We start from the raw sequence: 12,118 nt of genomic DNA on the forward strand, positions 1-12,118 counted from the left end.
TCCCCGCTATGGCTGATACAACCTTTAAATTATATGATTTATAATTGTATTACCTACCCATTGGCATTGAGATGAGTAAAACTGAGCACTCAATGTAGTGCACTGAAATAAAAAGAATAAGAGAATAAATGTGTGTTTTTGCAGGACAAACAGCACCTGTTACTTTCCAACAGGTTCAAGATATGGCCAATAGGTGGCGGTGGCACACTTTTTACAGTTGTCTCTTTGACTACTAGACGTTAACGACTCATAGCATGGATTCCAGACTCCCTACTTCGTCAGTAAATTCTAGTGAAAAGTTGTTGATGTTTGTGTTCAACAAAGCTATCAAATACACCCTGACCTCCCATACTGAAGCAGCATTGTAGATTGACTGGAACTGTTTATGCATGGCTCACTTGGCCACTCTTCTTCCCATCCACAGAGCCAGGACTATGTTCTTGCTTTCTTGAAGAAGTTGCCTTCAAGGATGGATTTTTCCTCATTGTTTTCATTGTGAGATTACGATAAATCATAAAAAGATTAATTGTGTCTGTATACTTGTTTTAGTCAACTTTACCAGGGGTGCCCATAATTGTGGAGGGCACCATATACTTACCCCTCCAACAGAGATGATGCAGATGCAGCAAGGAGGCTAAGGACCTGCTAGATAAAAATAAAGGAGAATGTAGTATGTATAAGTATGTGTGTGTGTATGTGAAATGGCGGCATCTATGGACATCACAGGCATGGCCTCTGACAGCAGGCTACAATTATGATCAGGAAGCATCTAGAAACATGAGTCATTTGGGTGGTGTTCAAATCCTAAAGGATCTTCTGTGTCTCAGTCTCAACCAGGAAAGGACAAATGCAGCTAGAACCTCACGTTCTTACTTTCTGTATATCTTAAAATCTTTATTGATTTTATTGTTTTTTATACAGGAAGTACAGGAAAGAAGACAAGATTTTAAACTTAAATACTTGAAAAGTGAAAAGGCACACTGAAAAGTGTGCCTTTGTCTCTGTTGGTAAGTATAATTTTACATCTCTTAGTCTGTTAAAAGTGAGTGTTTCTGTCCTGAATATGCAGTGTTACTGAAACAGCTTAAAACCATTATCAAAGTTTTCAAAGTAACCTTTGGCTTAACTGAACAAATTTCACAATTTTTCATGTCAGATTTTTCAGTGGATGGTTTTATTGTTGGCCTGTTGTTCTTAACATGAATCTGAAAGGTCTTGGCTCATTATGACCACAGAAACAAACAGACATATCCATAAATAAACATAACAACTTAAAGATGTCAGATATTAGGTGAAATATTAAGACTGTGGAAGGACAAGTGACAAGTGTGCCAATTGTTAAACCAGAAAACCCGGAATGCTTTCTATCCACATTTCTCTCTCTACTCTCCAAACCAAGCCGTACAGTATTATTGCTAGCTAGTGTGATCAGGTCAGGATCACGACTAATTGCAATCACCTGGGCGTGCGGGCTGGGGGTCATGGGTACGTAACTTCCTTCCCGACAAACACAAAAGAAGCTCTCCCAAATTGTTTGGTACGCAAGTTCCTTGTCGCTGGTCGGTACAAACCGCGCACTTCATGCTGGGTTTTGGTTGCGAACAACTCCCTCGCTGTGGTCTGGGTAGTTGGAATGTTTCATGTACTCCTTACACTTTTAATGTGAGTTGTTGCCACTGCCGTAGACCACGAACGTTTGTCTGACATGTTGGTAATAGCATAAAGTGAGAGTTTGTGTTTAGCCACGTAGTTTGAACACGGGGCAGGTGGTTGTAGTGTCGTAACGTTTGGCTCATCTTGCTATAGACCGTCATCTCCTTCCTACTCCTGTTTCCCTGTGACTACCAATGCGAATGCTGAACGCGGAGGTAGGCCTCTTATGAGTGATGGTGCAGATGCAGCAAGGAGGCTAAGGACCTGCTAGATAAAAATAAAGGAGAATGTAGTATGTATAAGTATGTGTGTGTGTATATGTGAAATGGCGGCATCTATGGACATCACAGGCATGGCCTCTGACAGCAGGCTACAATTATGATCAGGAAGCATCTAGAAACATGAGTCATTTGGGTGGTGTTCAAATCCTAAAGGATCTTCTGTGTCTCAGTCTCAACCAGGAAAGGACAAATGCAGCTAGAACCTCACAAAAGAAGCTCTCCCAAATTGTTTGGTACGCAAGTTCCTTGTCGCTGGTCGGTACAAACCGCGCACTTCATGCTGGGTTTTGGTTGCGAACAACTCCCTCGCTGTGGTCTGGGTAGTTGGAATGTTTCATGTACTCCTTACACTTTTAATGTGAGTTGTTGCCACTGCCGTAGACCACGAACGTTTGTCTGACATGTTGGTAATAGCATAAAGTGAGAGTTTGTGTTTAGCCACGTAGTTTGAACACGGGGCAGGTGGTTGTAGTGTCGTAACGTTTGGCTCATCTTGCTATAGACCGTCATCTCCTTCCTACTCCTGTTTCCCTGTGACTACCAATGCGAATGCTGAACGTGGAGGTAGGCCTCTTACAATAGTAACATTGCAATAGCTATGGTCAAACACTCAACTAATGTGAGCAGACTAAGTTAGCTATCTGGGCCAAACAACAGCATGCAGCGTCTGTAATTTTAAGCCCCTTGTTTTTATAGCTGACACACTTCCCCCCTCTGCTCCTGTTCCCCTGGGCTAGCTCGCATTGTGGAAAAGGCCGAGGTAGGCATTGGTTATTGTTCTAACAGTGTAACGGTCCTATTTTAAATATGTATCTGGTACAATGCTTTCTTTTTTTTTACATGTCGCTTGACTTATGAACAATTAAACTTCATAAAAACTGTTGTGTATTGTTATGAAATGCGACATAACCATGGACCAGGGTGTTAAATGTTTCTCTCTGTTGTAGATCACAGCTGGCTGTCTATCACAGTTTGACCACTGTTTTCCCCCATTAGAGTTTCTTTTGGTATTAGTCAGTGTTAAACTAACAGCACGTCAAAGTTGGATGTACGGTACGGCTTGTTTGTGTTGGTTTATTTTCTTTGTGTTGTATGCTTGTCTGAGTGTGATACACTGGTGCATTTACACTGTTTGCCAGGGTCTGTTACTCGACAAGGTGTAGTGCTGTTGCCATCCCTGAGCTCATATTAGCAGCCAGTTAGCGATTTCAGACTGTTACTCCGAGGCTATTGAGACTTATCCCTCCCCCCGGCAGTATTAGTTTTTAATGGGTTCTTGTAACCCCTGACTTGGCTTATCCCCACGGGAGACTGTTACTCCTGGGGCATAGGGGTCTATCTATGCCCCAGGTGGTATTAGTTCATATTGAGTTCTTTGTGACTCCCAACCTAGTTTCTCCACACAGTAGACTGTTACTCTTGGGCCATAGGGGTCTATGTCCCAGGTAGTATTAGTTTATTATAGCTTCTGCTATTCATTGTAGCTGTATCGGTAGCACTCCACTGGCGCTGAATAGCTGTTTGTCTTGTTTTTGTTTTGTCTTGTATTGTTTCCTTTATTGAATGCCCCCTCCTTCCCCCTGTTTGCTAGTATGGCCTGCTAGGTCTATCAGGTAACACAGTTAAGGTAAGGCCTTCCCCTAGTTTGCGGTGAGGGCACATCCTAGTGGTTGAGCGTGTACTGAACACCTATTTATACTCGTGTGGGTTGTATTTAGAAAGCTTGAGTGTTACACTTGTGTTTGTGTGTGTGTATGGCCATAGATCACTTTTGGGGCTGGGCAGCCATCCGAGGGTTACTGTACCTGTGTTAATTCAGGCCGTGTAGCAGCCACCAATCCACTGGGCATTTAATTTATGGTTATGTGTATTACATTTTGTCGTCTTTGATTATTTTGTGTTGTGTATTGTGATTTTTGTTTTTATCGGATTTACCTACTGTACACCCCTGCCATCTGTTTTAAACAAAGAAAAGAAATAATAAATATAACATTGTTTATACTACTGCCTCTGTCCTCATCCATTTAGTTGGATAAACCTGAGGACCCTGTCACACTAGTTTCACAGACACTCTGGCACTTGTGGGTCATAAACTGGTGCCTTATAGACCAATGTTGCCACAGTTACCTTGAAAAAGTAATCTGATTACTGATTACTCCTTTAAAAAGTAACTTAGTTACTTTACTGATTACTTGATTTTAAGTTAGATTACAAGTTACTTTATTAGTTACTTTCAGCAGCTGCCGACAACACCCCCACCGCCTCAACATAAAAATGATAACCGGTTTTGCCAATACTCACTATACTGGAAGTGCATTTTAACAGTAATGTCAACAATGTATAGCAGACATCCCAACCTAACCTACTTAGATACTGAAATGCAGATGTTTGTTCAATAATGTCTAGTCAGTACACCAAATAAGGAAGGCCTATTGATAGAAATTGATAGTAAAATATGTAGATTTTGGTAGTTTGGCCTTTTCATGTAGCCTTGGCAACTAGCCATCTAGTATAGGCCTGAGTAATATGCAAATGAAATTACACTTGTTAAACTCACCTCAACAAGTCTTTTGCAATCATTTAACCCACCGTGAGCAATGCTAAAGTCACTGTTACAAACAGTGCAGTGTGCAATACTATCATTATGTTTTACTCTTATGAGACAATTGGGTACACTTTTGTGTAGTCTGATGTGAAATGGGTCTTAAATGTTCCTTTTTGAGGGGTACTGACTCTGCCATGACGCTCCTGTTCCTAGATACACTAACTGAACTGATTAATTAAGTTCAGGAGAAAAGAGATATAAGCCCACTTACACTGAAAACTGATTGGTTGATTTAGCAAAACAGACCAGGATGCTCTCTGTCTTGGATGCGCTTGCAGGCACACACGCACCACTCCTCTCTCTCTCCCTCTCCGTTGTGTGCGCATTAAACTTAGATGCACACACGATTTGAAGTCCGGTCTGGCTTGCGTGCTCTTGTTCGCTCTAGGTTCCGGGAGATTTTATGTAATTAAAATTGCAAATTGAGTTGTCCTCATGCTGGAAAGGTTGGCATAGCCTACATGACGTTAATCCCCGAGATAAGAAGAAAGCAAAGAATATATCTTTTTACTAAGGAAAATGACAAAAATAATGCACAGTGATTTAGATAAGTAACTTTAATCTGATTACTGGTTTGTAAATAGTAGCGCGTTAGATTACTCGTTACCGAAAAAAGTGGTCAAAATAGACTAAGTAACGCGTTACTGGCATCACTGTTATAGACCTACATTTAAAGCAACACAGTGCAATTATTTTACCTTAAAATAATGGTTTCAAACTCATTTTGGCTACACTGCTACAGCTATGCTGGCGTACAGTACAGTGTATGCCAGTGGTTCTCAAATGGGGGTACACGTACCCCTGGGGGTACATGAAGGCACTCCAGGGGGTACGTGAGATTTTAAAATATACATATAATTTGCAAAATATACAATCATTTGCAATAAAATATTGTCATGGATTATTAAAATTTTAAATGTTCAAAATATTCTTTTTCCAAATGTTTAACATTTTGTATGTGTTTCAGTTTCAAAGTTTAATAAATTAGACACTGATGGTGTTCAGTGCTCTGTTTTAAGTATTTTTTTCTCAACTAAAATGCTTTGCGCTAGTTAGGGAGTACTTGGTTGAAAAAACATTTCACAGGGGCCATCACTGAAAAAAGGTTGAGAACCACTGGTCTATGCAATTGGTGATGCATGCTTGGTATTGTGGCGGTAGTGGTACACAGTATTGTAACATTGTTGTCGTGGGAAGGAGCATGACCCTTTTTGTATTTAACAAATTGGATACTTCCTTTGCACTAAATGGATTCCCAGTCATTGAAAATTAGGTAGGGCACTGGTAGGGGTAGTGATTTAAAGAAACACAATGCAGGAATTCCTCTTGTTTAAATCACTACCAGTGCCCTACCTACCAGACCCTTTTGGGTGCTGGCGCTGGCTCTTTCAAAGTTTTAATGGGATGTGAAGTGAACAAACAGTTAGTTCTACTTTAGTAAAGAAAAACCCACACAAATAAGGCCAAATGTCTGAATGGAATAGTTTTCAGGAAAATGCAATGGCAAATAATGAAAACAGCAAATAATTTTCAGAACTTCTGACAGAAGAGTTTGACTAGTAGGCGACATACAATCTTGTCAAGTGGAACAAAATCCCTGAGTTTATATTCAAATTTGACCAGCATGCATGAGCGATCTCACAGTGTAAAAATAGGTATGTTTGGACTGCTCAGATGCATAGAGATGATCAGGTATCCTAGAATTTGCTGTTGTGTTTGGTGGACTTGAATACTGCTGGATATGTACCACCTTTGGGGGCCTGCCATTTTGTGAAAATGCATGTATCCAGGATGTGCCAAGTGCCGTTAGCAAAGGGCCAGTTCATTTGCAAGCTGAAATGATATACGTATTTATTTGCATAGGTCAGGCAAATGAGATCTGATCACAAATGGCTGTGTGAAGACATATTCTCATGACAGGTGTACACAGGCGAACTTGTAATCGGATCATCCAAACCACATGGTAATGCCCAACTTGGACTGAACACACAGCCAGTGCTGTTTCAGGCAGTGCATGAATTACGTCCTAGGGAAACTCCTCCAACAATTCAGGCATAATCTGATATTTATTCATATTCCTCCTTGGTGTAGTTACACAAAATGGCATTCTAAACGGAAGTTTGAGAGCGTGACGAAATTTACTACGTCTACAGCGTCACTCCAATCAGGTAATTTATTCCCAGCCTTCCTGTTCTTGCTTTCAACGCACCACTTCCCCTCATGCCTCCCATCTTGGTTAGGAATAGCATTGGGGTGTACGCATGGATCCTGCTTGACTCCTGTCTGCGTAGTAGACTCCTGCATGATCCCTGCAAAACAATTAATGACTCTGGCTATAGAGTAGAGACCTTGCCAAACATGCTTTTCACTTGCTTCTCTTTTAGCAAACTTGTGAATGCTTTATAATACCTAAATTAAATAGTATGATAATAATATGAGTAATATGACATTAATGGTATATGAGATATGACAGTAATATGACATTAATAGTAAAGTATGATTACTCATTACATCTGTCCTCTCAGCATGAGCTCACAGCGCAAGGTTACCGCTAAAGATGACATTAAACATGAGGATACAGGACAAAGCTTCAGCCTAAAAGCTTGAGAGGTATGTGAGTTACACGGAAATCTAGGTATGTATAGTCCATATATGTTTAAAATGGAATGGCTACTCAGATTGTTTTTCTATTGGCACAAAAATATTATGTTCACAAAAATGTCTAGGCAAAAACGTACACTTTTAGTATATGCAGAATACAATAATCCTGAACTCTCTGTAACAGAATGAATGTTGTATGACGATGACATTTTTGTGGAAAGGTTAGAAACTGTATTTGTTTAAAATGTTTTTTAATCATGTGTAAACAGTGTTTGTTTGCGCATGTGTGTTTTTAGATTATCACAGAGGACCGTGATCACATTTCAGTTCCCTAAGAGGCCAGCTTACCTCTGAAGTATGGAAGCAGGAGATGGTCAACCTCGTCAGGTTCCTGCCCTGAAACGTGCAAATGAAATAGCAATCGATCGTCCCATTCAAAGAAAAAGAACCCACAGTCAGATCCTTGACGACCGAGCAATCGAGCTTATTGAACCAAAAGTTATTAAACGAGAAAAGTTCAACAGTACAGAGGTCAGACAAAAGTTTGATTTTAAAGATCTTTTGAAAATTAGTGACTATGCTGACATTTACCGTGGTGTATTTGACAAAATTAAGAATCTGTTTCAAAGAGCACTTAAGCATGCCAAGCCTAAGGATTTTTGTTTCGTTAAGCTTTATGACAGCCTAGTGATAAGGAAGTATGTGAAAGGTTCTGTGTTGGTGACAGTGTTGAGGATCTGATATCTCATATGTTAGAGAAACTTGTGCAGAGTAATTCTGAGATGAAAGTTGAATCTAAAATGGAAATGGTTGTGCAGATTGTTGAAAATCTCTCTGGAGGGGGTGGTCAGCATAGACGACTCTCCACTCTGCGTAAGAATGAAGTCATACGAAAGAAATTGAGACATTTATTTGTCCCACCGGTCACAGATAATAATGTCTGTTTCTCCATCAGTTTAGCATTTCTTTTGAATCCCAGTCTTCCCATGGATGAGGCTAAAAAAGTAGGGAAACAGTTACATCAGTCTGTGGGGAAGTCAGAAAATGAGAAAGTGGCCCTTTCTGACATTGTAAAATTTGAACAAGTAACCAAAAGCAAAATTGTTGTGTTTTGGAGAACTCTTGATGGTCACCAACATTACTCATCAGAAACAGAGCCGTGCCCTGAGAAAACGTATTACCTTTACCTTCATGAGGGGCACTATTATGGTATTAAGAACATCAAGGGATTTTTGGGCATGTCCTATGTATGCATCTTTTGTCACAAGGGTTACAACAGACAAAATGGACACAAGTGTGAACACACCTGCAATGTCTGCCTTCATCCTAAATGCCAAAAAGGGAGGACTGTACAATGTCAAGATTGTCTTCGTATTTGTAGATCTAAATCCTGCTACCAACAGCATAAAGTTGTTACGAAACGTCAAAAAGGAAATTTCAGCTGGTGTGACCTTAACAAATACTGCCCTGAGTGCAATCTTGAGTACACCATCACCCAACCAAATGCAAAAAAGAAAAAAACGCAACACAAATGCTTAACCAAGAAGTGTGACCACTGCAGAAAACCACTTACAAAGAATCACCAATGTTTCATTCAGCCAGAGCAGGTACAGGAGCCAAGTGAAAAGCTGATATTTTACGATTTCGAAACAACACAAGAGAATGGTTTCCATGAGGCTAATTATGTTTGTGCCATGGACTACGGTGGTGAATGTTGGACATCACATGGAGAATCTTGTGTGGCTGATTTTTTTGATCATTTCAGGCAAGAGAAGTACAGAGGTTACACTTTCATTGCTCATAATGCCAGAGGTTTTGATGCCTACTTGCTCATTAAGTACTTAGTCGAAGAACTTATCACACCCAAACTCATTGTCCAGGGTAGCAAAGTGATGTGTTTTGAGGATAAACACTTTTCTCAACGGTACATTGACAGCTTGAATTTCTTGCCAATGAAGTTGAGCGTTCTGCCCTCAGCTTTGGGCTTTGATCAGGGAAAAAAGGGACACTTTCCACATTTCTTTAACACAACAAAGAACCAGAATTACAGAGGTCCTTACCCTGAACCTCATTATTATGGGGCTGATTCTTTCATGCCAAAAGAAAGGGAAGAATTTTTTGAGTGGTACAATTCTGTGAAAAATGGTGTGTTTGACTTCAGGAAAGAGATTGCTGAGTACTGCAAAAATGATGTTGTCATTTTGAAGGAAGCTTGCTTGCGATTCAGGAAAGAGCTTATTGCCACTGTTGAAGTGGACCCTTTTAGAAGTGTTACAATAGCAGGGATGTGTATGGCAATTTATCGGAGCCGTTTCCTTACTAAAGACACTCTAGCTTTAACCTACCCGAACTGCTACATCCAACCACAAAAGGCACATTCTAAAGAGTCCTTGGAGTGGTTGGAGTATGTGTCTGCCACTGAGGGCATTCATATTCAGCATGCACTGAATGCTGGCGAACATAAAGTGGGTGACCACATGGTAGATGGTTTCTCATCGTCATCAAAAGGATGTGTTGGTTTTGAGTTTCTTGGATGTTATCATCATGCATGCTTGACTTGCTACAAGCCAGAAGAAATGCACCAAACAAGAAAAATTAAATGTAAGGATGTCCACAAAGAGTGCTTGCAGAAGCTCGAAAATCTTAAACGCAACGATAATTTCACATTGAGGTCCATATGGGAACATGATTGGATTAATCAAAAAAAGAATGATTCAAAAGTGAAGGAATTTATGAGCAAATACAAGGCCCCAGAGCGTCTGAACCCCCGTGAAGCTCTATATGGGGGTCGAACTAATGCTCTGTGTTTGTATCACAAAACACAAGAAAATGAGAAGATACATTACTATGATTTCACATCTCTGTATCCCTTTGTGAATAAGACAAAAGTATATCCAACTGGCCATCCAACCATCATTTTTGATGACTTCCAGTCAGTGGAAAAGTACTTTGGGCTCATCAGAGCGAAAGTCTTCCCACCACATGGTCTTTTCCATCCTGTGTTACCTTACAGGGCAGCAGGAAAACTCATGTTCCCATTGTGTAGGACTTGTTGTGAGACAGAGAGTAAACAGATGGACTGTCAGCACTCAGATGATGAGAGAGCCTTGACTGGTGTGTGGACTAGTGTTGAGATGGTCAAGGCTATGGAGAAAGGTTACAAAGTTGCTAGGTTGTTTGAGGTGTGGCATTTTGAAAAAAGGTCTGACACTCTCTTCTCTGAGTATGTCAACACCTTTCTTAAGGGGAAACAGGAGGCTAGTGGTTATCCTGAATCAATAGAAACTGATGCTGAGAAAGAGAGGTACATACAAGACTATGAAGAACATGAAAAAATTAAGTTGAATCAAGACAATATCAAAGTCAACAAAGCAAAGCGTTCCCTTTGCAAGCTGGCGCTCAACTCACTTTGGGGTAAATTTGCACAGCGTGCAAATCCATCAAACTCAACACTGATCAGTGAACCAGAACAATTCATAGATTATGTTTTCTCCCCCAAGTATGCCGTCTCAAATTTGATGTTTTTGAACGATGACGTAGCTCTTGTGCAATGGAAGTACAAAGATGATAGTTCTTCAAGGAATACCAATGAGAACATTTTCATTGCAGCTTTTACTACTGCCTATGCCAGACTTGAACTTTATGATGTCATGGATAAACTACAGGAAAGGGCATTATACCATGACACAGACTCTGTTATTTTTGTTAGTGGTCCTAAAGACTGGGTACCTGAGACAGGAGATTTTCTTGGGCAATTGACTAATGAGCTCAGCCAGGGTGATCACATTGTTGAATATGTTTCAGGAGGGCCAAAACTGTATGGGTATCGCACAGTCCAAAATAAGATATGCATGAAAGTTAAAGGCATTACTCTGAACCATACAAATCGGCAGTCTGTAAGTCTTAAATCTCTCACTGACCTGGTTGAAAACTATGTTGATAAGAACCCCTCTGAGATTCCTACCACTGCTAACCAAATTACCAGGGTAAAGAAAGGGTTCCATCTCAAAAACAAAGTGGTGAACAAACAGCTTAGAGTAGTTTACAATAAACGGGTTTTATGTGAAAATGGCCGCACTCTGCCTTATGGTTACTAAAGAGTACAAGTAGAGAGCCAATGAAATGTGGTTATGTAGGCTAACAAGTAAAATAATCTATGCGATGTAAATATGTAAACAATGCTGTGTTTTATGACTGATTTGCTTGCTCTTTATTGTCATATTATTGCATTATTTGTTGTAGTATTATACAATATGAATATAACAGTGTGTGTGTGCTTCAACAGTCTTTCATTGTGATTAAATGTCATTGATAATTGATTGGCTAATTTGTGTTTCTGGTAGAATGTTGCATTATTTAAGCAACAAGCAAATCTGGGATCAGGCTCCATGTTATTGTCATTGTTCAGCATGTACTGTATACAACATGTATACAGATGTACATATATTACATGTGTAGTGTTAACCACAGAGGTGAAGTGGACAGTTGGAAATGAGAGTGCATACAGTGGGCATCGCTTTCAAATGGCCACTTCTGTCGCGCATTACAAGGCGTGAAGCTGAGTGAAGCTTTAGTACCACTTTCAGCCACTGTGCGACGCTCTGCCACTGTACATCGCTCTGCCTTGAAATCCCATCCTGAATTCAATAACAAAATAAATCATGCTCTAACTGTTCAGAATTTGAAAGAAAACAAGGTTTAATACAGGAGACGTTTTGGCAATTAATTTGCTAACTATTGACTGTCAAGTCAAGTCAAGTCAAGAATCAAGTTTATTTATATAGCACATTTTCATACACAGGGTCATTCAAGCTTTAATAAACAAAACCAAACGATAATAACCAGCAATATAGTCAAAGAATAGTTAAAAGGTAAAGATCATAATAAAAAACGATAAACACAAAGGTAAAATCATTTAAAAAATAAAGAATAATTAGTAAGCAAAACAAACAAAATAAATCATGCATAATTAAACATT

At 39.8% G+C, this 12,118-nt stretch overlaps 1 protein-coding gene across 5 annotated transcripts; it reads left to right on the plus strand.

The window, feature by feature from the left end:
- The first annotated feature begins 642 nt into the window (after positions 1-642).
- LOC125308740 lies at positions 643-11,457 on the plus strand. Of its 5 annotated transcripts, none has more exons than XM_048265314.1 (6): positions 1,941-2,292; positions 2,437-2,498; positions 2,631-2,694; positions 6,631-6,707; positions 7,065-7,149; positions 7,437-11,457. In XM_048265314.1, the coding sequence occupies exon 6, from the start codon at positions 7,890-7,892 to the stop codon at positions 11,235-11,237; it is 3,348 nt and encodes a 1,115-aa protein (XP_048121271.1). In that variant the 5' UTR covers positions 1,941-2,292; positions 2,437-2,498; positions 2,631-2,694; positions 6,631-6,707; positions 7,065-7,149; positions 7,437-7,889; the 3' UTR covers positions 11,238-11,457. The 5 variants fall into 5 exon arrangements, with proteins under 5 accessions (XP_048121275.1, XP_048121274.1, XP_048121271.1 ...); XM_048265315.1 differs by having other exon boundaries at positions 1,941-2,167; XM_048265318.1 differs by lacking the exons at positions 1,941-2,292; positions 2,437-2,498 and adding an exon at positions 643-1,007.
- Positions 11,458-12,118: the final 661 nt, after the last annotated feature.

This window comes from Alosa alosa, chromosome 15 (assembly GCF_017589495.1).
Source record: "Alosa alosa isolate M-15738 ecotype Scorff River chromosome 15, AALO_Geno_1.1, whole genome shotgun sequence".
NCBI lineage: Eukaryota > Metazoa > Chordata > Actinopteri > Clupeiformes > Clupeidae > Alosa > Alosa alosa.